The 25,003-nt window shown below is 39.6% G+C and overlaps 2 protein-coding genes across 2 annotated transcripts; both read left to right on the forward strand.

The window, feature by feature from the left end:
- Positions 1-1,174: 1,174 nt before the first annotated feature.
- CBG11250 lies at positions 1,175-24,924 on the forward strand (the record flags this gene model as incomplete). Its single annotated transcript, XM_002635004.1, has 15 exons — positions 1,175-1,240; positions 6,300-6,525; positions 6,687-6,969; positions 7,022-7,145; positions 7,914-8,447; positions 8,508-8,609; positions 9,127-9,245; positions 10,438-10,601; positions 11,102-11,165; positions 12,067-12,142; positions 12,575-12,683; positions 23,536-23,702; positions 24,333-24,601; positions 24,651-24,760; positions 24,809-24,924. 15 exons carry the CDS (start codon positions 1,175-1,177, stop codon positions 24,922-24,924), a joined length of 2,529 nt encoding a protein of 842 aa, XP_002635050.1.
- Positions 17,471-19,871, forward strand: CBG11251 (the record flags this gene model as incomplete). Its single annotated transcript, XM_002635005.1, has 3 exons — positions 17,471-17,550; positions 18,076-18,800; positions 19,690-19,871. The coding sequence occupies 3 exons, from the start codon at positions 17,471-17,473 to the stop codon at positions 19,869-19,871; spliced, it is 987 nt and encodes a 328-aa protein (XP_002635051.1).
- Positions 24,925-25,003: the final 79 nt, after the last annotated feature.

The following is a 25,003-nucleotide window of genomic DNA, read 5'->3' on the forward strand; positions in this document are numbered from 1 at the left end:
TCAGAATCTCAGAATCTCAGAATCTCAGAATCTCAGAATCTCAGAATCTCAGAATCTCAGAATCTCAGAATCTCAGAATCTCAGAATCTCAGAATCTCAGAATCTCAGAATCTCAGAATCTCTGAATCTCAGAATCTCAGAATCTCAGAATCTCAGAATCTCTGAATCTCGGAATCTCAAAGTCTCGGAGTCTCGGAATCTCAAAGTCTCGGAGACTCTGTATCTCGGAATCTCGGAATCTCAAAGTCTCGGAGTCTCGGAATCTCAAAGTCTCGGAGACTCTGTATCTCGGAGTCTCGGAATCTCAGAATCTCGGAATCTCAAAGTCTCGGAGTCTCGGAGTCTCGGAATCTCGGAATCTCGGAATCTCAAAGTCTCGGAGTCTCGGAGTCTCGGAATCTCAGAATCTCAGAACCTCAGAATCTCAGAACCTCAGAATCTCAGAATCTCAGAATCTCAGATTCTCAGAATCTCAGAATCTCTGAATCTCTGAATCTCTGAGCCTCAGAACTCCAGAACACTGATATTCGGAATCTCAGGAATTTGGGATTTCGATTTCAATATTTCAAGATCCCTGATATTTTACGATCTAGGTCCCTTGACTCCTCCCATTAAGCACACTGAAAGTGGCCTACCAAAGACTCCGCCCTTCCATCCAAACAATTCCATCTTTCTTCCTCCAAAATGAATGAGAGAGTGGTGATCGTCGAACTCTCATTCTTCTTGTTTCTTCTTTCTTCAAAAAGGTCCTACTTGAGATCCTTCATTTATTCATTTCCCATCTTCTTTGTCCTTTTTTGTTCATTTCTCCAAATACAATCGTCACAAAAGCTGACAGGCGGCGCCAATAGAAAGGAGCTGCTCCAGAAGATCACACTCGTAGAAAACATTCCCTCATTTTTCTTCCTCTTCCTCCACCAACATCTTCTTCTTCTTCTCAATTCGATGCAGTCATCCATATGAATGAACACCACCAATACACACTCACTTATGTCGGCAGAGTCGCCCCAGTCATTTCCTCGATTTTTTTTTCGTAGTTTTTCGTTTTTTCGTTCTGCTCTTTATATATTTTTTGTGCTTTGAAGTTTTTTACTCAAGTTCTCTCCTCAGAACTATGCTCACCGATCGGCTGATCACACGGATCGGATCCCTTCGGGGCCTATCGCCACTTCGGATGGGAAGTTTCGGATCGGTGTCGTCCGCACCACCCGGGTCGGCAAAGATTGTTCCAGCGTTCCAGGTTTGAGAAGTGTTGTGTTGTGATGAGTTTGTTTTCAAATATTGTATACACTCTAATAGAATGGCACCCTTTATTGTAAACTTGGAGCCAATTTATCTCGTAAGATCGCTTGGCTTTCTTTTTTTAACCGCTTTCTAGACTACCGTAATCAAATCACTCATAATTTTTAATTGTGAGATCCAGAAAAATTTTTTGTTAGCCAGAAAACCCTTAGCGATTTCTAGCTACCGTAAAATTTGAGATCCGTCAACTTTCAGGCCACTCTCCAGGACTTCAGCTTAAAATCAAAATTTCTTAAATTTGGAAGAGTTCTGGTTTCTAGATTCTTACTTAGATTCTGATTTGAGGTTTTCAGATTTATGATTAGACAACTTTGACAAGTTATGGTATTCAAAATGATGTAATACTCTCAAATTCAAATTTCCCGAAATTCAAGATTTCTGACATTTCGATGCCTAGAATCACATTACCCTAAATTCAGAAACTATACCTAAATCAAACCACCGTACTTCTTTTCAAAAATAGTTTTAAAATTCGTAATGCAAGAAATTGTTGTCCGGAAAATCACAAAATTTCCACAGAATGAATCAGATTTGACACAAAAAATATAGTCAACACTTTTTGCATCTACAGTAATCCCTAGAAAAAACGCCATGACGTTTTCCAAGCGCAATATACCGTACCCACTCTAATGGAAAGCTCCCTCAACTTTGAGCAAATTTTTCTCGGTTCCTGTGAAAGATATCAAAAAGTGGTAAACTGATAAAATGTTTATCATAATATCAGAAAATTTTTGTCAGTTGACCACTTTTAGATATCTTCTACAGAAAATGAGATATATGAGTTCAAAGTTGTTGGTTCAAGAGGGAACCTACTGAGTTGGGGTTTTACGGTATATTCTCTGGAGAAGCTTGCATCATCTAATTTTTTTTCTTAATTTTCTCAATTCTATCTTTTCACATAACTCATAAATAATCTCATTTTTCAGTCATTTCTCTTTCACTAGTTTTTTTCTCTTCCACGGCCATTTCGGCCACTAAAAAATTGGTGTCAAGGGACATTGTGTCAAGTCCAAAAAATATGTGAATCGTGTATGTATCAAGTTTTTTTCTTCTGCGCTCAGTGGGACTTTCAAAATTGATTTATCTCGATTGATGTGCAGAATAAAATTTCAAAAAAAAATTGAAAAGAGTCGAAGAAGAAGAAGAGGACGATGTCGTCGGTCAGATGGATATCTTTGTGGCAGTTTTTGTTGCTTCGACGAATCCCCGACGGAGCAACAAGAGAGAGTTGCTCTTAAATCGAAAGAACCCTCTCTTCTTGTTCTCTTAACCCAAGAGAAAATTCCAGGGGTCAAGGGTCTCATTCCCTGACTGAAATTAATCCTTTTGACACGTCTGCAAACACGACAAGAGAAAACAACCTTGCTCTTCTTCTTCCTTTTCTTCCTTTCCTTCTTCTTCTCCTATTGTTCAGTTTCTCCGAAAAAACTGAAGCAAAAGACGTCGTCTCAAGACCCCCGGAGCCTCCATGTGGGGCTCCAAGAAGAAGTTTTTTGCTCTTTTCTCTTTTGCCACCCGCCCGTCGTCGTTTTTGGCACCCCCATATTGGAAAGTAAACATTTTGGAAAGTGTATTTTGAATTGATTTCAAGGAGCTGGGAACTTTGGATAGTTTGCAAAAAGTGTGTAGAGTTTGAACGATCTATATATGATGGGACCGTTTAAGCCGCACAGACTGCACAGACCGTTTGATCTTCTTTATGAGAACCCTAAAAACATTCAAATTACCAATTTCGATTCCCCAGACTACCGTAATCAAAACAATAAAAATTTCTAGATTCCAATACTTCATTTGTGAGAAAAATCCCAGGAATTTCTAGATGTCAACTTTGAGCTCGATTATCTCAATTCCTGTGAGAGATATCAGAAAGTTGTCAACTGATAAATTGTTTATCACAACGTCACAAACATTTTATCAGTTGACAAACTTTTAATACCTCCCACAGGAACCGAGAAAAACAAGCTCAAAGTTGATGTGGGACGGTGCCTTCAAATTAGAGGTTACCATGAAACCTGTGGACCCAACCCTATCAACTTTGAGCTCAATTATCTCGCTTCCAATGACAGATATTAAAAATTTGTTAACTGATAAATTGTTTATCATAATATCAAAAACATTTTACCAGTTAACCATTTTTGCTATCTCTCACAGGAATCGAGATAAACTAGCTCAAATTGACGTGTACCTTCAAATTACAGGTTAACACAAAACCTGTGGCCCCAGCATTGTCAACTTTGAGCTCGATTATCTCGCTTCCTATGAGAGATATCAAAAAGTTGTCAACTGATAAAATAGTGTTCATACTATGGTAAACATTTTATTAATTAACCGCTTTTTGATATCTCTCACCGGAACCGAGAAAAATTGGCTTATAGTTAGGAACTCAAATGCGAGGTTTTTCGAGGTTTTAACTCCCAACTCTCCGAAGTACCCAAGGTGCACCCATTTTCTAAAAACAAAGAAAAAACCACAACGACTCCTTAATCTTCGTGCTTTCTCTTTTCTCTCCCTCAAACTTCTTGTCGACCACTTGGTGGCCGACCAAATTAGAATAGAGAGAAATTAAAGTACAAACACATAAAGGGTTCACAAATCTCCAAAACTCTCCCTCTTTTCATATTTCTTCATTCTTCTTCCCCAAACAAAAAAAACTTTCTTATGGGACCCAGACGGGGCTTCTGGATACACTTTGTCTCTTTGTTTTTGGGTTACATATATATGTAGATGTATATATGTATTTGTGTCCGTTTTTCTCTTTCGTTTCTCTAACTTTTCCCTTGTTTTCCTTTTCTTTTGCTACGGATAATCTTGATTGGCTGTGTCAGCTTTTGACGAAATTCTGTATGTCCGTTTCTCCCCACTGTTATTGTGTCAGCAGAGACGGAATTTTAGATTTCTGGAAAATTCTGGCGTTCCGGGTTCTTGGGTCAAACTAGAGACATTTCTGAGAGTTTGAAATACAGTAACCTTGATTCGCCCGTCAACTTTGAGTTTAATTATCTCGGCTCCTGTAAAAGATATTGAAAATTTGTCAACTGATAAATTGTTCATCATAAAATCAACAATATTTTATCAGTTGGAAGTTTTCAAATATCTTTAACAGGAGCCGAGATAATTGAGCTCAAAGTTTGCACCTTAGAAAATTCCGTTATCCCCCTAGATATCAAGGACAGTATGCTTTATTGCTTATTCGATCTCTACAACTAGTCTTCGTACTTTTTGAAAAACACTGCCAAATGCAAAAGTTTTGTCACCCGTTCCTTATTTAGAGATGAGAAACTAAGGCCAAACAACCATGGCTGCTGACCCGCTTTTCTCATTTCTCTCGATCCTCAGGTCGCCCAGCCAACTATTCGTTTTATTATGTCCTCCAATTCCTTATTCTTCTTCTTGTTTTTCAACACAAAACTATAGATTTCTCAAATTTCCCCAAAATCTTCAAACTTTTTTTGTTGGGACCTGCAGCAGGGCTTATGTGCGCGACGAGAAAAATGATAATCCAGTGTAGCAGCAAGAAGAGACATTTCTTTGCCCACGAGAGATAGGAGAGTTAGACAGAGCGAAAAGGAGTAAAGTAAAATAGAGAAAAGAATGGAACCAATGATTCGATTTGTGAGTCTGTTGTGTTGAAAGAACCAACGAGTCGGCAGAGCTTTTGACAAGACAAAACACTTGTGTTCTTTTTTCTTCGCTAAGCGACACACGGTGTGGTGGTCCGTTTTTCTGCAGAATGCGACACTCTTGAATTTTGAATGAGACGAAAAAAGAAGCGACTGCCTCGATGTGCATCTCGTCCTAATTCACCACACACGCACATTACTTTCTGGGCGCAGAGTCGTCGCCAAATTTTTATGAAAACATTGCCCAAATAAGTATCCTAATAATCTTTGGAGCCTTCTAGCCGAATCGTGACGTAAATAGCGAGAGAAACCAAGGTTTTTCGGCAGGCGGCGTATCATTCTTGGGGGGTGAATTCAGCCCAAAAAAGGACAAATTTGCATACAATGTTCAGTTCTTTTCATGACAATACGATGTGATTTTTGAATAGAATAGACGAAAATTTGGAAAATGTTTGAGAAAAAAAACCTAATTTTTAGAATTTTCGAGATTTTGTTCATCATAAAATTTAGTGCAATTTGATCGCTGTTATCTCTAGAACCTGTTTTTCATAGGACTTGATTGCCGGAGTGGCTCGAACGAGGCTAAAGTCTGAAATAGTACGATTTAGCCGCTCCGCATCGTAGCGACGGATTGCAAGTTCTCAGGTGCCAGTTCTTTTGTTGTAATTCGACAATAATTTTCTTATTTTTTCAAGCAAAATGCTGACTTTCAGCAGTAAATCTCTATTTTTTGCCATTTTTTCATCATAAAAATTGATGCATCCGCAACTTTGCGTAAGCTGCAATGCAGAAGATTACTGTAGGCGTCTAATCGTACGCGCAAACTTCCCATTTTTTTCTCAATTTTTGCGGGCATTTTTGCCTGAAAAAGCTACTGAAAAAGAATGCAAAGTGTATACAAAACAGAACAATATCAAAAGTGTATCACTATATTTAATTTAACTGATAAGAATATTTCTTCTGCTCCTTCACTCTCTCCTCACTGTTTATAATGCAATAAGGATCTATAACCTTTCAGCCGCAATATTTATAACCGGTCGGTCGGTCTTCAATAAACAGTTCGGTCACTAGATTTAATTTCATCTAACCGCGTGCCACCGTTTCGGAGGCTGTTATTTATTTGTCTCGCGTTCCACTTTTTTCCTTCTCTCTCTGTGACTTCTTCTCGTCACCTATTCCAATTTACTTCGACATTAGACATCTCTCTCCTTCTAGCAGATAGCGAAAGAGACTGCAGAAAATTAAATGGTCGATAAATAAATACTTGGGAGTCAATTTAGTTGTTGTGTCGTCTTCTCATCATTTAGAACTTTCATAATATCAATTCTAGTCTAGAAGTTCTAGAATGTTCTTTTTTAAACATAAATCGGTTTTCAGATGGACTACACAATAACAGAAACGGACACTCTGGAACGAGTCGCCGCGTCACACGACTGCACAGTCGGCGAGCTCATGAAGCTCAACAAGATGGCGTCACGAATGGTGTTCCCTGGACAGAAGATCCTGGTGCCCTTGGCGAATTCTGACGACGTCTTCGATCCACCCTCTTCCACGTCTTCTTTGAAATCTTCTGGAAATCAAGTATCGGGGATTGAAAATGCAGGTTTGTAGTGCGCCTGGCAACAACAGCAAGAAAAAAGCAAAAAATATAATGAGAGGGGAGAGAACAAGTGCGCACACACACTTATAAAAGCTCATTTTGTCTTTATAAGTGCGCAGAGCACCAGGAAATGAGAAAAAAGAACAAAGATTGTTTCTTTTCAGAAGACGGAATACGAAAAGGTCCGGGCGGTGCGGTTCCAGCGCATGTCCGCCGGGGATCGTTCACCAAAACCCAGTCGGCGCCGATTCCACGTGGCAGTAACGAAGAAGCGGATACTGATTGTCTACAGAGGTTTCTGAAGATCAAAGTGAAACAAGTCACAGAATCCGATGGGACCGTATCGGGAACGCTGCTGGTGACACCGAATTGCTTGATGTTCGATCCGGATGTTTCGCATCCGTTGGTGAAGGAGAACGGACCGGATTTGTATGGAATGGTGGCGAAGTGAGGGATTTCATGAATTATTTTTTTGAAAAATCATAAAAATTGATTTCAGTATGGACGAAATTCAGTCAGTGTCGGTGTACAAAGAGATCAGCGGATTGACCGGTGATAAGGAAGAGAAGAAGAGGGATATTTTCGATCCTGAACATTTGAGAACGCCAGAAGATAGTCCAAAGGTAATATCGTCTGAAAATTGAGCTGAAAATCCGGAATTTTCTGAAAGAATGACACAGAATTTGGCTAAAATGAGCTGAAAATCGATTTCAGTCATTTTGGCTTAAAAACAAACGATTTCAGCTAAGTTTTAGTCGAAAAAGTAAATTTTCGCTGGAAAATTGAGCTGAAAATCTGGAATTTTCTGGAATAATGACCCAGAATTTTGAGAATTTTGCTAAAAATCAATTCAAGTCATTTTTCTGAAAATCAATAATTTCAGCTCATTTTTAGTCGAAAAAAACGCATTTTCGGCTGAAAATCTTGAATTTTCTGTAAAGATGAGTCAGAATTTTGAGAATTTTGCTAAAAATCGATTCAAGTCATTTTCGCTGAAAAAATACTATTTCAGTTCTTTTGTAGTCGAAAAAACGCATTTTTGGCTGAAAAAATGAGCTGAAATCTGGAATTTTCTGTAAAAATGACCCAGAAGTTTGAGAGTTTCACTGAAAATCGATTTCAGTCATTTTGGCTTAAAAACAAACGATTTCAGCTAAGTTTTAGTCGAAAAAAAAAATCAAATTTCGGCTGAAAAATGAGCTGAAAATCTGTAATTTTCTGAAAAATTACCCATAATTTCAAGAATTTCGCTGAAACTCGATTTCAGTCATTTTTAGTCGAGAGAAACGCATTTTTGGCTGAAAAAATGAGCTGAAAATCTAGAATTTTCTGCAAAAAATGATCCAGAATTTTGATAATTTCGCTGAAATGAGCTGAAAATCAATTTTCAGAAAGAGGTAAAAAACCAAGAAGAGATCGATATCCCCAAAAACGGAGACGTCCAATTCGAAGCCGGATCCGTTGACTCCAACCACTCGCCAAAGTTCGGAAGCGACATTGCTCTTCCAGCGATTTCAGAAGAAACCAAGGATTCCCCCTGTGACGAGCACAAAGGAAGCGATAGTCGCACTCGAGCAGCGACTCTCGGAGATGAGGAAGTTCAGATGAGAGCCAGATCTCGATCCAGGACGTCTTCTCAAGCTAGCAGTAACGATGAGAGGCCAAGGAGTTTTTCGGAACTGGATACGCCATCAGAAGGCAAGAATATCGGAAGGTTCTCTCCGAACGCAGCCAGACGTTCGTTCGGAAAGCTCGGGAGAACGCTAAGCGCTCGCGCTAAGTCCATTCAAGGAACAGTGACGTCAGGAGCTGAGAAAGTTGTGGGGACTGCTGTTCAAGGAACAAAAACTGTGGCTCATGGCGTGGTGACGCACACCAAAAGTGCTGCGGACACCCTACAGTCTGGAATTGAAAACGGGGCGAAGGTAGGAGGACATCTGGACATACAGATATTAGGACAAAAAGAGAGAAATTCCAATTTTCAGGCAGCCGCTGATGTCGCAGGCCGTGTCGTCGACAAGGGACAATCGCTGATGAGTGAAAGCATCAATGGCGTTCAGGAGATTTTCAGTGTACCCGATTTTGAGGTGAGCAATGGTAGATGTGGAAGACACGATAACTACCGTAACCTGAAAAGAATTGTTCCTAGGTTACTGTAGTTGTCGTCGTGGGACCTAATACCATCTGCCACATAAAACTAAATTGTTATTGTTCCGAAGGTACAATTAGCCGAAAACTAGATCACCTACTAGGGGAATGTTGATGTGTTGTAAGTAATCAAAAGCAACTGGTCGCATGAATAGAGAGAGAGAGCGTCGACGTCTCTCTTGATGCCGAAAAACGATATTAACGAGATTATGTGAGCGCATCGACGCGCCGTCCGAATCCGCTTTTTGGAAGTTTCTGCTGCATTTTTCGGCATTCATTTTCAAACTGATCATATTGACACCTTTTTGTACATAAACTATGAATGTTCTACTACTGAGAAAACCGTTTCGTAAACGGTCAGATAGCTATGATTTGGTGGCTTTTGATAGGCTTACAGAGGTCCCAGAAGAGGTTCAAAAGTTTTGAATTTCTTTAAAAATCATTACAAAATTCCAGCAACCCGCCAAAAGTCCGATGGCTATGAAGCGAGAGCAGTCGCTGGCAAAACTTCAAGACCTGAGGAGACAAACAGCAGAAGCAAGAGAGAATTCGGCCAAGGAGAATCGGGCCAGCGTGTGAGTTTTTTTTTTGAGATTCAAAAAATGTTTTTGCATAGAAAAGAGATAACTAATTGACAGAAATTGTCGAATTTCAATTTTTCAGGAACGAAAAATAGGAACTACCGTAACTTAAAAACTACCGTAATCTAAAAATAAAGACCTAGAAATTTGAAAATTTTACTGAAAATTGCTGAAAATCAGTTTTGGTCATTTTTGCTGAAAATATAATTTTGGCTCAAAAAACCCCGATTTTCGGATGAAAATTGAGCGGAAAAGTGGAATTTTCAGGAAAAAATGACCCAGAATATTGAGAATCGCTGAAAATCGATTTTAGTCATTTTTGCTGTAAAATATAATTTCAGCTTATTTTTGGTCGAAAAAACTCGATTTTCGACTGAAAATTGATCTGAAAATTTGGAGTTTTCTGGAAAGAATGACCCAGAATGTTCAGAATTTCGCTGAAAATTAATTTTTGTTAATTTTGCTGAGAAAAATAATAATTTTAGCTCATTTTTAGTCGAAAAAACCTCGATTTTCGGCTAAAAATTGAGCTGAAAACCTGGATTTTTCTGGAAAAAATGACCCAGAATTTTGAGAATTTCACTGAAAATCGATTTTCGTCAATTTTATTGAGAAATATAATTTCAGCTCATATTTAGTCTAATAAATCCCGATTTTCGGCTAAAAATTAAGATGAAAATCTGGAAATTTCTCGAAAAATGACCTAGAATTTTGAGAATTTCGCTGAAAATAGTTCTATTTAGTCGAATTTGCTGAAAAATAAAATTTCAGCCCATTTTTAGTCTAATAAATCTCGATTTTCGGCTAAAAATTGAGCTTAAAAGCTAGAATTTTTTAGGAAAATAACCCAAATTTTTGAGAATTTCGCTTAAAATTGATTTTTGTTATTTTGTTGAAAAAATAATATGATTTCAGCTCATTTTTACTCAAGAAACCCCGATTTTCGGCTGAAAATTGAGCTGAAAACCTGGAATTTTCAGGAAAAAATGACCCATAATTTTGAGAATTTCGCGGAAAATCGTTCTAGTCGAATTTGATGAAAAACATACTTTCAGCAAAAATCGACAAAAAACAGTGAAAAATGAGAAAATAATTATAAAAATAAAAATAATTGCAGGTTACTGTAGTTTTCGTTATGGGACCTTCTAAAGAATAACTTTATTATCTCTTTATCTAAAATTTTCAGCTTTGCATGTGCCACATCGAGCGACGAGATGCCACACGATCTCCTCGCCGACGTCGATCAAATCATCGAGCGAAGTCGAATTCAGAGCAACGATTCAACGGCGTCACAACCGCTTCTCCCATTCTACATGGCCGTTAGACTGACAAGAAATAAGAAGAAGAAGAGTGAGTTGTCTTATATAACTTTTCGAAAAGACACTAAAACTCCAGTTGCTTTCCTTTTCCAACCACTTCTACTTCTTCTCTAATCCATCTCCACTCGATTCCACTATTTTCGTTTTTCGTTATTTTCATTTTCTCCTCGCACCTCACCTCAAAAATCTCATTCCGAGACACCCTTTCAACGCAAATTAGGTAAAAAGGCACGAGACAACACATCCTTTCTTCCCTACTTTCCCGTTTTTTCGGCCCTCCCGAAACTTTTTTTTTTCGAAAACTCGCCCGTTGTTTCAACTGGTTTGTGCTGCTCGGAAGAGTTTGAATAGAGAGAGAGAGAGGGGTAGTAGTTCAAAGAAAACTCGCAGAGAGTGCACCTTTCGAAGAGACGCAGAGATGCAGAGTGTCCTTCATTTATCCGAAGCTTGCATGCCACCCGGCCGGCGTATTTGTTTCAGGAAAATCTCCTAGTAAATTTCTCCTTGTGACGTAGATTTTCTGTGTTTCAGAGTCTTCAACCAGTTCGCCATCCTACGACGAAGATATCGCGTTTGGAAATAAGCTCAAGAGAGAGTTTTGGCGAGTTTTTGTTGTGAATTTTTCTAGCTTTGAATCGTCTGAAAATGTTGAAAAAGCCGAAAAATAGCCATTAATTGGTTGGAAATCTATGAAAAAATGTTTTTATTGAAAAGTTTGAAACCTAAACTAATCTCTATAAACTTATAAGGGCAGAACTTTGAAAAATCAAATAACCTTTTATTTGGAGAGAAAAACTGGTTAACGAACTACGAAGGATAAGAGATTTATTCGGAAAATTGAACGCATGAACTTCCAAAAAAATGTTTTAAATATGAAATTCTAAGGAATTTTAAGTAAAACCCAACGAATTCTATGTTCTAAAACGTCCTAGAAGTGACTGAAATTGCTGATTTTTCACTGAAAAAAAGGTTATATACAATACCGGTCAATAACATGCACAAAAATGTATTTTTCAGTTGATTTTGGGCCATTTTTACCATTTGCAGGAGACTAGAGCTCCTCTGTCAAGTTTCCGATCACTTTGAAACTTTTGCAGGGTGTAAAACAGACCTATATTGAAAACTTTGCATTTACAACATTTTTCGAAAATTCCTGGTTTTTCAGCTATTCATGATTTCAGAAGACACCCATTTTTGGCCCGTTTTGTACTGGCAAATATCTGAAAATCTAGGAGTTTTCAAAAAATTATGTGATGTCAAAATTTTCAATCTAGGCCAGTTTTACACTCTCCAAAACTTTCAAAGGGATTGGACACTTGACAGCCGAGCTCCTGCCTCCTGAAAATGGCCAAAAATCTACTGAAAACTATGTTTTTGTAAGATTTTAGTGTCCGGTACTGTAGCCATTTTGAACCTATCCTAACAGGTTTTATCGAAATCTGGAAGCCCAAAAAGTCTAAAATGCAAAATCCTCTGAAAACTATCTAATTCTCTAGGTTCGCCGTGCCACGTAGCCAAGCCGACAACATCTACCACTTCCTTCTGCAGTGGTCACCGGATAAGTACGGATTGGTGAGTGGTCGTAGCCCGAGGCGTTGGTTGTCGTCCAAAAATTTGAAATTCATACCAAATGAGAGACATCTTCTCTCATTTCCTCCATTTTTGGTCTTACGTCTTCAATTTTTTTGCTAGAATTCATACAGAATCACTTTCTTTTGAACCAGATACATTAGATATGATAGAACTCGACAAGTACTACAAAATGATACAATTTGGATTACTGTATCTTGTTCATGAACAAAGTTACGAAGCCATAAAGCTGCCACCGCGGACGGTTTTTGGTTTTGTAACTTTGTTCATAAACAAGGTACAGTAATCCAAATAGTGTCATTTTGTAGTGCTCGTCGAGTTTCATCATATCTGATTCAGTTTGTCAAATTTATAGATCTAGAAGATTCAGAAAAGTAAAAATTCTAAATCTCAAAAACTCTGAAATTCTTCCAGGACACAACCGCCGGTGGCACCAACGAGGAACCGTCCGTTGTGATGGTTAGCGACGGCACAGACAAAGGATTCATCGTGTTAGGATCGAACGCCGACGAGTCGCTCGGAGGTACGCGATCCATTTTTTTTTTTTGAATTTCCGACCAACCGGCTGTCCGAATCGGTCGGCGGTCGCCAACTGTGGACCGACCTAGAAGACAAAAGACACAAAAAAAATATGCATAAGGCGTTTAAAACCCACCCACGATGTTCTGAATACAGCAAAAAGTACATAATCCATCATAAAGTCACACATAGTATGTTCTACTTTGTGCTGAAAACATTATGACCAATCGAGGAGAACAGAAAATAGAGCAGAAAATGAGGAGATAACCCTCAATAAAAATGACGAGACTGATAAGAAGAGAGGTCGTCCCCCTGGAGAAATGAATCATCAAGGAGCTGGAAACATTCGTATAAAAGACTCGAATTCGCTGGACAAATGAGTAATGAGGCACCTTCTGTGTATTTCATAATTCTAGAAAGTCTCCAAGGTGACGTCTCCTTAGAAGACGTCACATTGAGAATCTGTATTTTGTGTTAGAATCGATCTTTCGATCACTTTATCGTATTTTCATCCCTTTTTGTGTCGTCTTGTTGGTTCAAGAAGAACCCATCACGGCCGAAAAGTTCTCTATCTGTATCTCGTGATGATTATTTTCTCTCATCTTCAAAGAATCATCGCTATCACCGTCGTCACGTCTTCAAAAGAAGTCTTCTTCTTCTTTCTTTTCGCTATCTCTTTTCAATCATCGACCATTGTCCACCTTCTGTTTTACACCCATCATTATCAGTTATCACTTCTTGGCAAAAAAGACAATGACCAGTTGCATGTCCTTTTTTGTGTCTTTGTTCATCGCTTGTATATTGGAAATGTTGTCAAACAGCTGACATTGTTTTAGTATCTGCTACAGTAACCCTCTTTTTTCTAGTTTCCTTGAAATCGATATTAAACAGCATACTTAAGTCTATTGAAATTTCAAGTGCATATAATAATTAGTTCTCGAACATTCTCTATTTGTCTGCGTCTCCTATTCTCTAGCCTCAGAGGGCAAAGAACCTTCTAGAAGCTCCTAGGTCCTTTGTTCTACCTTCAGAGGGCAAAAAATCTTCTAGAAACTCCTAGATCCGTATATACCGTATTTCCTCTAAAAGAAGCCCACCCAACCCGGTCAACTTTAGGCTCAATTATCTCATTTCCTGTGAAAGATATGAAAATTTTGTCAACTGTTAAAGTATTCATCATAAATTCAGCAACATTTTACCAGTTGACAATTTTCAAGTATCACTCACAGGAACCGAGATATATGAGCTCAAAGTTTACGGTTAGGGTGCCATTCTATTAGAATGATCACGGAGTATAACGCACTCTTATTATTCTTCAATTTCCTCCTATTCCCCAAACCGCCATTTTTGTCTCGGACAAAAAGTCTTCTGATCTTTTTTTCGGGGTACTTTTTGATCACTTGATTCCTATCATCATCTGACACCGCGAACCTATTCTGAACCCCCCATCAAAAAGAGATTCCAGGAGAGAACAACAACAAAATCATAAAGTGCCACGTGGCAAAAAGTTTTCAAAACATGCGCGGTCTCTTTAATGATGCAAATTGGGTAACAATTTCGAAATGTTTGAACTCTTCTCACTTTCCGATTGGTAATGATCATACTCGCCCCCACCTTTATACAGCCCGGTGCATCATCTCTAATCTTGTGTGCGCGCGCGTATTTTTAAAAATGCATCCAACAGTTGGATTCCGACTCTGACCATATGATGATTTGAACTTGAAATCCCCTGCGTTGCTACTAGAATAACTATGTCCCCGATGTTATTTAGGTAATCCGCGATGGGCGGAGCCTCATTTTTTGGGGATAAAAAAAGGAAGATTTCTAGGCCACCAAGTTTTTTGTCACTTTCATTGTCTTTCTTTGTTGCAGCTGTTGTTTTCTTGTTTTGCAAAAACCATATAAGGTCAAATAATTCACTCCTCCCCTCCCATCACTTTTTGTCCTTTCTTCTTTCCGATGTCTTCTTTGTAAAGAACAAGTTTCTCTATCTTTTCTCTTGTAATTCAAAAACCACATTGTTCCTTTTCTCCTCTCCTCCTCCTAGTAATTTTAGTTCATAAAGTTGGAAGTTTTATTTTGATAAGACACGAACTGTATAGTTTATAATACCCTAGACAATGTTTCCTTGTACCCATGTTTTCCATCCTTAGGATACTGTAGCAGTGTCCACAGGCTCTAATATGACTAGCAATAACAATCGAGTTCGAATGTTCCGCATTCCATAGATACCATGAAATCTATAGATTATTTAACACCTATCGAATTTCCTATCAAATTCAAGACGTTAACTTTGAGCTCCATTATCTCGGTTCCTGTGAAAAATATCAGAAATTTGTCAACTAATAAAATATTGGTGATATTATAATCAATATTTTATCAGTTGACAAATTTTTGATATCTCTCACAGGAACCGAGATAATTGAAGTAAAAGTGGACAGGTTGAATAGAAGAGGAAGTACGGTAGAAGGTTTTTTAATTATCTAGGATTTTATGGTTCCTATAGTTCTATAGAATATGGTACCAGGGACTCATTTGGTGCCCAGTGCTACAGTATCCTAGATTCTTGGGATCCTTGCTCCCGGCAATCCCATTGTTCCGCTCAATGCCGCAACCTGACCGCCGCAACCTGACCGCCGCAATCGGACCGCCGCGGCAGCCGTCCCCTTTACCCTATCTCATTTTCTCTGCTCCCTCATCATCCGCCGTGCTCCCTTGCACTATTATTATATATGCTGACCTTTCTCTCTTATTGTTCTTTTTCTCTTTTTCACATTTGCATATTTATCGATTTCGATCTAGGCAAATCTCGTTCCTCTTATCATTTCGCTTCTAGGCTGACATCGAAATAATGTTCATAATCATAATAATTATAAACCTGCCCAAGTTGCTTGCTTCTTATCAAAAATGGTTTCTGACCTCAATACCCCGACCAGCGCCTATTTTGGTTTTATTATCTCTGTGCAAATTCCCCACAAAACCGCAAAAATAACAAAAACAATCTGCCAAATTGGAGAGTTTGAACTTTTGTTCGATGTTTGATCCACCGCCATCCATCCATCCATTACTCTTACTAGTGCAAAACGGCACAGGGTAATTTTGATCAAATTTTTCATGGATTTCCGATGATTTTGTCGCGCCTCCTCTCTCGTGAATCGTGATAGATCAACTCTTACGGATCGCGACCGTTTTACAATAATTTTGTCTGGGCCCAGAGAGAAAGAGTGAGAGAGAGAGAGAGAGAGAGAGAGAGAGAGAGAGAGAGAGAGAGAGAGGACATGGTTGCTAATTGAGTTGAACTAGTTTTCCTGAGGCTGTCACATTTAAGGATATTTTGTTCTCGCCTGGTCACCACAGATTATACGGTTCGACGCGCGCGCAATATTCGATGATGGTTTTTGGGTTTTCAGAGAGATAGAGAGGATCATGTGAACTAGAATTTGATCTATCCTATCCTGTTCAGTTGCAGAAGGTCCTACAACGACAATTACAGTAACCTAAAATACCGTAAATGCTCTAATAGAACGCCATCCGAATCGTCAAATTTGAGCCCATGTATCTCATTTTCTGTGAGAGGTATCGAAAAGTGGTTAACTAATAAGATGTTGCTGATATCATGATAAACATTTTAATGGTTATCAACTTTTTGATATCTTTCAAAAGAAACGAGATATATAGGCTCAAAGTGGACGGTCCGGGTGGCGTTCTATTGGCGTGAGTACGGTTTTTTAGGTTACGATAGTTGTGGGAGCATGGGCACCGATGTTTTTGTACTAAATTGATAGGAATTTGTTTTTGATCTAGCCTAATATCTAAAGAATTTTATGTATTTTATGCACCAAAAACAAAAAATAGAACGTATAATGTTTCTTCACCTATTACCCTCCGCCCCATTTCATAATTACCACTGATAAGTAGCCGTCCTCAAAATTGTTTCAAAAACATGTCGACTTAGTATAAAACAATGCAATGATCATTATTTGAGTACCCAGTTGCTGCATGATCTTGTCAGCCAACTTCCGTGCTTTCCCCGTTTTTTTTCCGTTCCGCGCGCCGCTCCACTAGCTTTTCTGCGTCTCCGCTAGCTGCCTTATCTCTCGGTCTGTTGGAAAAAATTTTTTCGCAGCATCTGCCCCAAGGAGAACGTTTTGTTGTTCTTCTCTAGATGACCACATGCCATATTATAATAGTACATGTGCACTGTACTACTGTAATATTGAAAATGAATCATATCGTTTTGTTATATTGTTTCAAAAAGAGACGTATCATTTTCAGTTTTCGTCTCATTTTGGGCCTACAGTGCCGTCCGTTTTGACCTTTTTCAGAAGCCTAGAGCTCGGCTGTCAAGTTTCCGATCACTTTGAAAATTTCGGAGGATGTAAAACAGACCTAAATTGAAAACTTTGCATTCGCAGAATTTTTTGAAAACTCCTTTTTTTGCCGATTTCTGAAGACACCTCTTTAAGGCCCATTTTTGTACGAAAAACTGGCCAAAAGAAGTGTCTTTCGGAAATCGGGCAAACAAGGAATTTTCAAAAAATTCTGTAAATACAAAGTTTTAAATCTAGGTCTGTTTTACACTTTCCAAAATTTTCAAAGTGATCGGAAACAGGACATGCGAGCTCTAGGCTTCCGGTCAAAATGGACGGCACTGTAGGCCTAAAATACGACGAAAACTGAAATTGATATATCGTTTTGAAACAATATAACAAAACGATATGATTCATTTTCAATATTACAGTAGTACAGTGCACATGTACTATAATAATATGACTCTTGAAACTGGTCAAAATGGCCGAAAATCTACTGAAAATCCTATTTCCGGCGGTAACAAAGTTCTTATTCACCACCTTGTTTATGCCAGAAATTTGGTGTTGTTTCTAGAAAAGGTCAAGTGTGGTTGAAGGCCTAAAAACACCGAAACTCGATTTCTTGAGACAATGAAAGTTCCACGTGTCACTATCCTTCCACAATTTACGACTTTTACGGTACCGTCCAACCTTTGATTCTGTTCTAATTCGATGTCAACAAATCAAGAATTAGTGGGGTCGTCTTGTTCTTATTCTTAAAACTCTCCTGACAACTTATATCAGAGATAAGAGATTCATAGTAGGATTACCTCTGCCCACACACTCATATGAGACTATAAGCTGACCTGAAAACGCCCGCCTCATTGTCGATGATGTTCCTGTATAAAAGTAACTGTATATTTTGTACTTTTCAACTGATAAAAATTGCATATTCAAATTTTCGACACATCTCGTGGCATGTTCATATGACATTTTTTGTACTTTCTAAAATCTACAGTGTTCTGAAACTTCCGTTCTGCTCGTTACTCTCTTATCTAATCGCATCCTTATCATTATCTCTCTTTATAAGTTCTCCTAATTTTTTAGCCACTCTCACACACAAAACCACCACTCACACCCAATTATGGGCGCCAACGAGTCTGCCAATTTGCACACCGACGACGGAACGATCCCGATCAGAAGACGTGCACACACATCGTACACCAGAAGTCCGCCTGACTATTTCGGTTCGAATCCCCAACGAAAAACTAGTCAGAATCAGATGAACCTCCAAAACAACAACAACAACAATGATGAGAAACACAAGAACTCCAACAACACGATTCTCACCGAATTCGATGTGAAACAGATGATGGCACGCAGTCGCGCTGGAACGGTTTGTGTATCCTCGATTCGACGTCAGTCTTCTGAAGACGCCGAGAAGACGATTCTGGAGACGGTTCGTCAGGCAACACCAACTTCAGATGACGAATCGACTGGAATGTCGAAGAAGGGAAGCATCACATCTCGTAAGTCCACTGGATCCCACGACTCTGGCGTTGGAACTCACCCAAACTCACCAATTGCATCGAATCTACACTTGCCATCTTCATCGAAAGATTCTGAAGAGCGTCATCCGGATGAAGAGAAAGATGAAGAGAAAACACTTATCCCCAGTATCACAGTATCTCCTGCCGAAGATACGATGGAGGATCGCAAGAAAAAGAACATCAGACACGTCATCATGAAGAAGATGTTCAAGAAGAAGGCGGCGAAGCCGATGAGAACAAGATCCAAGTCACTAGGAGCACCGTATGCAATGTACACGAACGGTATGTTTTTTGTTGTTGATGGCTATGTTATTTGCAAGAACTAGGATTAGAGAAAGAAGCCATTCGCAGGTGGAGTGGCATTTTGAATTTGGAAGTTTTTGACTATAGACGAAAATTGCTTTCAAATGTCAGTTCTCAGAACTTGGAATTTCAAATCCCACCTCTCCTAAAATTAGGAAAATTTTTTGACCGCATGGTAAATGCGAATTTCCGTTTTTCAATTCACTAAGTTTTAAGACTAAAGAGCAGCATGTCTGAAAATAGGATATGAATGTTGAGTCAACTAATCTGACTAGAGAAATGCATCCTATTTGCTCTAATAGAAGCTCACCCAACCCGGTAAACTTTAAGCTCAATGATCTCGGCTCCTTTGAAAGATATCAAAAACTTGTCAACTGATAAATTGATTATCATAATGTCATGATCATTTTATCAGTTGACAGATTTTTGATATCTTTCAAAGGAGCTGAGATAATTGAGATCGAAGTTGACGGTCTGATTTAGCTGCTATCAGAGCAAATACGGTTGGTTTCCGAAGCTAAAAAGTTCGGTTTTAAAAAGTTGACACTAAATTTTCGTGTCAATTTTTTCTCTTTCTGCAAAGACATATTGTTCCAATTTGTCTTCTTCTTCGTCTTCTTTTCCTTTCCGTCCCCGGGCTTCTTCATCCGTAATGACCATAGACCGATATCTTCTTGACACACGGAAGTCTTCTTGTTCTCGCTCTTTTTGAAAAGATAGGAGCAGGTTGTTTCTGAATTCCAGAATTTCTAATTCTAGAAGAAGAAGAAAGTTTCTAGAAGACGTCAACCGCTCCAACATCATCGTGGTCATCATCATCATCATCTTCAGCTACCTAGCTACATTAAAATACATTATCTTTTCAAAGAATCTCTGAATCGTCACCTGTTAGGTTTAGAAGCTTTCTCTATTCTTGTATCTCTAAAAAGAGAGAAGAAGAAGAAGAAGCCGTCGATTAAAGTGAGCGCGTGTCTGTCTCCATGCGACAAACTTTCGCCCCTACCCCTATTCTTCCGAAAAAAAAAGAAAATTGGAGGTGAACACAATTGAAAATGGGCCCGGTCCTCCTGAAAATTGAGTTCCTTTCCATTATTTTTTCCCCTTCGCAATCCAATTTTTCTTCATTTTGCCCCATGTTTCCATTCGTCTTATTTCTGGTCCAGCTCCGGAAATTTAGAATCCAAAGACGCTCATCTTTGAAGTCTTCTGGAGGAAACTTGGCTCGCGATGGATGCTCCCCACCATTAGGTTGATTATTTTGAAATGCTCAGACACGTAACACACGTCTTCTGCCTCTATTTATGGAGATGTCTAGAACTCACACCAGATTCTGGAGCTGTTCGCCAAGAATCATACCAGCTGAGTAGCTGTAAATAATACGAGTTCTTCTATGAGTCAACGTATTGATAATGGCCAAAAAGAATGCTCCCGGAGCACAGAGAGGTGTCAAATTGCATCTGCGCTTCTTCTCCTGCCCAGGGTTATCAAAACAAAAACAATAGTAGTAGTTTTTGGAGGAGAGTGAGAACGGCGGTTCTCTCTCAGTAATGAGTAACTAGATTTTTTCCTCAGCTATACGATATTTTTGGGAGAATAGGATTGAGCTAGTCGGGTTACTGTACTTCATTCTTGGAAACGGGCCCTAAACGAGCTATAGGTCCTTTTAGAATCTATATTTTTGGACCAACGATATTATGAATGATACAACTCGACGAGTACTACAAAATGGTACAATTTGGATTACTGTAGCTTGTCATTGAGCAAAGTTACAGGCCATAAAGTTGTGACCGTGTAGCTCAAATGGTTATTGGCTGGTAAGAATAAAATTACAAGCTGAAACCCGTTGAGCTACACGTTCACAGCTTTATCGCCTTGTAACTTTGTTCATAGACAAGGTACAGTAAACCAAGTAGTATCATTTTGAAGTGCTCGTTGAGTTCTATCATATCCAATCTAGTTCGTCTGAAAATATTGCTTCTAAAAAGAACTATGGAAGGATCCGTTTTCAAGCATACTGTACTTCCTTGCAGTAGCTCTGACTTTTCTATTTCTTTTTCTTGCTTTGCAAAAAACGTCATTTTCTGAAAAAAAAAAGGAAAAACAGAATAGGCACCAATTTAGCTTCTCCTTCTCTGAATGAGTTCAAATTGAGAAGTTCTTCTTTCGGCTATCCCCTCGCATTTCCCGTTTTTTTCTCACTTGTGAAGTTTGACCACATTTTTTTTGGTCGAGATTGGCTTCTCAGTGGTGTCTCCGAATTGGTTTCTTTGCTTCCTGACAAAGGCCCGGCAATTTGAAATCCAAAAAATCACGCACAATTCGTTTTATATGTTCTTTGTCCATTTCGTTTTTCACCTGGCCTCAATTTGGCGCCACTTCCGGAGAAGAAGAATAAGAAACTCAATAGATTCCATTGTGCATTTCTTGTGCTCTTTAGACTCTTCAAAAACCCGACGTTGCTGTCGTAAATCAGTCCGATAGAGAGAAATGGGTACAAACTGTTTTCTCGTTTACACGAGATTCCTCCCCAGAGGAATCCCAGAGAAACTGGCAGGAAAAGTACTAGGGCTCTGTCTCTCTTTGCTTTTTTTTCGTCGTCTTGTTTCCACGTCTTCTTCTTCTTCTCCTTCAAAAAAGGGAATTCATTCTTCCTGCCCAACCGGGCATATAATTTGACACCCTTTTTTCGAATAAGAAGAAGAGAAGAGGCTGTTGCTCGTCCTCATGATCCGAATGCTTCAAATTGCATTTTGTATCTATCTTCCTTGTAGATTGCTCTCCAGAAGGTTCTGAGCGAGTTATTTTCAGATATACTCACTTTCATTCCCACAACCTTTTGAAACAGTCAGAAGAACGAATCTAGAAGACGTGCGCGCTTCTAGAATTCAGATTCTGGACTACAAATTCTGAAGTCTAAAAACAAAACTTCTGTAATCCAGAAGACGTTACTTCCGCTGGACGTCTTCTATTGTCCTTCATCTCCCACCCAATTCTTCCTCTTCTTTTCTCCCAGCAATCTTTCTTTCAAAGCTCGCCTTGCCTTGCCACTACTTTTTGTAGTCCGGACATCTCAATCTTCTCCCTATTTTCCCCCTAAATGTCAAATAGAAGAGTAAACAGGGCAAAAGGGCAACGTCTTCAGTCTGAAGACTTCAGAGAACCGTAATTGTTCTGTACCTACCCCTTGTCTGGAAAAGATGTTTTTTCGCCTCCCCGCCCAGACTTTTCTCGGGGACGCCCAACGTCTTCTACTACCAAAATGGGCGGAGCCTACTTTTGAAGAAAAAGCTCCTCAGTCCTCAGTTTTCGTCTTCCAAGAATCGAGTGTTTTTTGTTCGACAAGACGAAAAAGCGACAAAAAACTAACTCAAGAGAAGAAGAAATAAGTTTTTGGCACTCCCCGGACCCACCCGCCGCCATGACGGACTTTTTCCGCTCGAATAGCGAGTAATGTACTTTGCCATATCTAGGACTTGTTTCCTTGTCTATGAGCCCTCCAGCAATAATACTACTGATTCGACTAATCAGGAGGAGAGCTACGTCAAAGGAATTGGCCACGCCCCCTTTCTTGGCTCGAAGACAAATTTAGCCACTCATAGAAAAACGACTCCAATTAGCTGGATCTTTTAGGATCTAGCATTTGGTTAACGAGCTCAACTACTAGCTTTTTTCTTCTTTTTCTAATTTCCTTCATAATCTCTTTGAGATATCCACCCCCACCCCTCTCCTTCAGTTCCATTTAGTTTCATCTTCATCTTATTCATCTCTTTCCTTATATCCTATCGACTTTTTACTATGCCTCTCCCACTGATTACTGTATCGTGTACAGACGACGTGCCCACCGGTGGCGTCTCGTATCGTGAAATGCTGTCCTCGCTCGTCGATAAAGTTCAAACTTCGACCAATTCGCTGGCGTCGACTGTGTCGCAAGCATCATCTGAGGAGATGAGCCCCTACTTGCGGCAGATCGGATCGTCGGTGCGACGTCTCTCGATGCCACTTGGCAAGGTTAGACAGTCGTCGCAGCGACGTCTGTCCCAAATGGTTTCTGCTATCGGCGAGGTGATCGACCAGGAGATTCTGATGACGCAGCCAGGTACTTCTTCTGGAAAAATGTCGTGCGAAATTTGAAAAAATTTCTTTTTTTAGAAAATCTCGCAAACCGAGATTTCTTGAAACTTCTTGAAATGCACAAATAATTCATGAACTCCGGATTCGTTCCGTGTGAGCATTGCATGTGCTAGAATCAATTGCTCTTTCTGAATTCCGGGATAGTTGTCTCCCCAAAAAACAATAGGACATCGTGGTAGTGGTGGTTATTGACAAAGAGAAAGCATCACAAGCATATTTAAAATATTCATTGAAATTTTTGAGAATGTGATCTTCTTGAAATTTGAATCATCCAACACACACACAGACAGAATAATGAGAAGTGCTCACTGAAACAGGAGAGCACTTTTTGAGGAACCAGCCACGGGGTTCGAACTGCTGTGGTATGCTGTTGCGCTCTAATGAGAATGTGACGTGGCAAAGTTTCAGGCCGATGATAAATTGATTTTTAGGTGGAAAATCACCTAAAAATTGAATTTCAAACAGCCTAAAACTTTGCCACGTCACCTTTCTCTATAGAGCGCTACAGCTTACCACAGAAGATAGCACCCGAGGGTCCTAAATTTTCCAAAAAAAAAAATAAATAAAATTTCCCTGTTTCCAGGCGAAAAATCGACACCACTCTTCGGCTCATCGTTGCTCAACCGCGAATGGGAGCTCGTCACAGTGTCGGAAATGTGCCGTCGCTTGTCGCTCGACCAGGAGCTCGAGCTGCCGATCCCGGACGGCGCCAACACGTCGCAGATTTTGGATGAGCTCATGATCAGACAGGTAGGACTTGAGATACACTTCTATTTTGGGGGATAGACAGGGTACAGTACAATTTCTGGAGAGTACACTGGGTGCGCGGGCGGCGTCCCTTTTTAGAATCCAGAAATCACCTTCTTAGAGAGGGAGAACAACAAATCACTTACCACCCTCACCCTCAGTAATCCTTGTTCTTTGCTCTAAAGAAGCGATTCTAGACAACTGATTCTATTAGGAAGTCAGGGTTCAAGATTTAATGAGAAGAGGAGCTTGTAACTCAATTTACGTCTTCTTCTTCTCCTTCTTCTCATCATTTGAATTTTCTGTTTTGCTCGCCGATTCTTCGTCTTCTTCTTTTCCAACGAATTCATTGGTTTTCTCTCTACACGAAAAGAAGGAGAAGAGAACGGAAAACAAAACGATAAACCCCCTCTTTTTGAGTTGTTATTGTTGTCTACTCTCTGTCTTGGGGTTCTCTGAAAATTTGTATTTAGGTGGTTCCTCATTCCTTGCTGACCGAATTCTTGCATTTGTGCGTCAACTTGACAGCGAGTGCGTACGCAAACACTCTCTGGCAGGTTGAAGCCGACACATTTAGGGACAGCACCACAACAACTTGGCATTTGTCGGCTCCCACAAAACATCAATTTCCAGGTGATGGACATTCTCCCGCCACGCGCCGAAGGCTACCCATGGGTCAACATCTACAACTCGGAGAAGCACGGATTCTCACTGGCCACCATGTACAGAAAAATGGCCGAGTTCGACGAAGACCTCTCGCCAGTCCTGCTCATCATCCGCGACACCAAAGAGCACGTCTTCGGAGCAGTAGTGTCGTCGGCCATCCGCCCATCAGACCACTACTTTGGCACTGGTGACAGTTGTCTCCTGTGGAGATTCACTGGTGAAGCGCCGCATACTCGGTAATTCAATTTTTGATATTGAGGTTCTAGAACATTCGAAAATTTTCAGCGAACTCCGTCAATTCAACTGGACCGGCGACAATCAGTACTTTGTCAACGCCGCGAAAGATTCGCTCTCCATCGGAGCTGGTTCGGGAAGATATGGATTATGGTTTGATGGTAAGGGAATTAAATCCATTTTCGGATAAAAATATTAATCATTTTCAGCTGACCTTAATCACGGACGCTCCCAGAAATGCGAAACTTTCGACAATGAGCCGTTATGTGGAGACAATGAAGACTTCGTTATTCAATTCATTGAAGCCTATGGTTTCCGAATGTAATTATAATTCACCTTCTATCATGACATGAAACATACCCTTTTCTTGGCTCCTATTTTTTACTTACAGCATTTCCTATTTT

Source organism: Caenorhabditis briggsae, assembly GCF_000004555.2.
Source record: "Caenorhabditis briggsae complete genome, chrV, whole genome shotgun sequence".
In the NCBI taxonomy this organism is placed as follows: Eukaryota; Metazoa; Nematoda; class Chromadorea; order Rhabditida; family Rhabditidae; genus Caenorhabditis; species Caenorhabditis briggsae.